We start from the raw sequence: 1370 nt of genomic DNA on the forward strand, positions 1-1370 counted from the left end.
TCAGAAATGATCTTTTTCGGCATGTTTCTCTTTAACCGTTTCAGTCCTTTCGAAAGAAGAAATAATTTTATCTAAATTCAAACGAAGTTCAGAAGTTGTCAACGAATCTTGATCAACATTTTCGAAAACCTTGTTGATAATATTTTCCGGAAATTTGGAATAGATCAACGATTGAATACTATTATGCTCGACATCTTCTTCGAAAGCCTCTAAACAACGTAAATTCACTTCGAAATCATCCAACGTTTTGCGTAATTTATAAACATTATTTTTATCTTTATCCTCAATAGGAGGAATATTTCGTAAAATCGAATAATGCGAATCGATAATTAACTTACGGTTGTAGTATTTCTTTTCGAGAATCGCAATAGCTTTTGGATAATTTTGAGATGTAACGGGCATACCTTCTATCGATTTTTGAGCTCGTCCTTTCAAACATTGGACCAAATATTCGAATTTATCGCAGTCCGGCAGATTTGTTTTATGAATTTTGGCCTCATACGAATCCCAAAATTCTTTCCATTTCAGTATATTTCCGGAGAATTCAGGTAATGTCAATTTCGGTAATTTTGCACAGATACTGGTAGGTTGCATCGATGTACCTACTACAGCTGAAGAATGATTAGTAGAAATTGAGTTTATTTTATCGTCAAGTAAAGATTTTGTCTCTAAATAATCAATTTCGAATTGCTCAATAAAAGCATCCAAATTAATTTCGAATTGATCGAATTCGTCAAGCAAAGTTGCATAGTTACCATAAAGGTCTTCTAATTGAGTTGATTTTAGTTTTAATTTAGAAAGATTATTTTCGTTTTGTAATTCGTTTTTGACAAAATTCAAATGTCTAGTTAGGGATGCTTTGAGTCTTGTTTTTCTATTATTAAGTTTTTTAAGCTCTTCAGCATCACCCATTTTAATTCATTAATGAAAAACAAAACGAAATTCAAAGGAATAGAAATTATTACCAGGAAAAAATCGGATGTATTACCAGGAAATCGGATATGTTACCAGGAAATCGGAGATATTTCGGATTCGGATATCAACCATCATTAAAATTCTTGAAAGAAAACGAAAACGAATAGGATCGGATTTATTGAGACTAGGAAAGTCTCCCAACGTTCTGCTACCATAAGAAAAATTATACCTAATAAGATTAAAAGATGAAAAATTGTAATAAGATGAAAAAAGATGTTTTCAAGTTCAATATTTATCATGGAATGAATAAACAATAATATTGACAATTTAGAATAGAAAAAAACATAAATAGCCAACAATAACTAAGCAAAAGAAATTTTATAACATTTTAACTTCGGTACCTACACATAACCAAATATTTTTATTAGTCGAAATATTTATTTTTATTTAGATTA

At 29.9% G+C, this 1370-nt stretch overlaps 1 protein-coding gene across 1 annotated transcript; it reads right to left on the reverse strand.

Moving 5' to 3' along the window:
• On the reverse strand, positions 1-912 carry LOC135845119 (uncharacterized). Its single transcript, XM_065363583.1, has one exon. It carries the CDS (start codon positions 910-912, stop codon positions 1-3), a length of 912 nt encoding a protein of 303 aa, XP_065219655.1.
• Between the last annotated feature and the right edge of the window lie 458 nt (positions 913-1370).

The sequence above is a fragment of the Planococcus citri genome, chromosome 4, assembly GCF_950023065.1.
Source record: "Planococcus citri chromosome 4, ihPlaCitr1.1, whole genome shotgun sequence".
In the NCBI taxonomy this organism is placed as follows: domain Eukaryota; kingdom Metazoa; phylum Arthropoda; class Insecta; order Hemiptera; family Pseudococcidae; genus Planococcus; species Planococcus citri.

Bases quoted from the DNA above. Each gene is read 5' to 3' on its own strand.
- LOC135845119 (XM_065363583.1), bottom strand. From the start codon at position 912: ATGGGTGATGCTGAAGAGCTTAAAAAACTTAATAATAGAAAAACAAGA.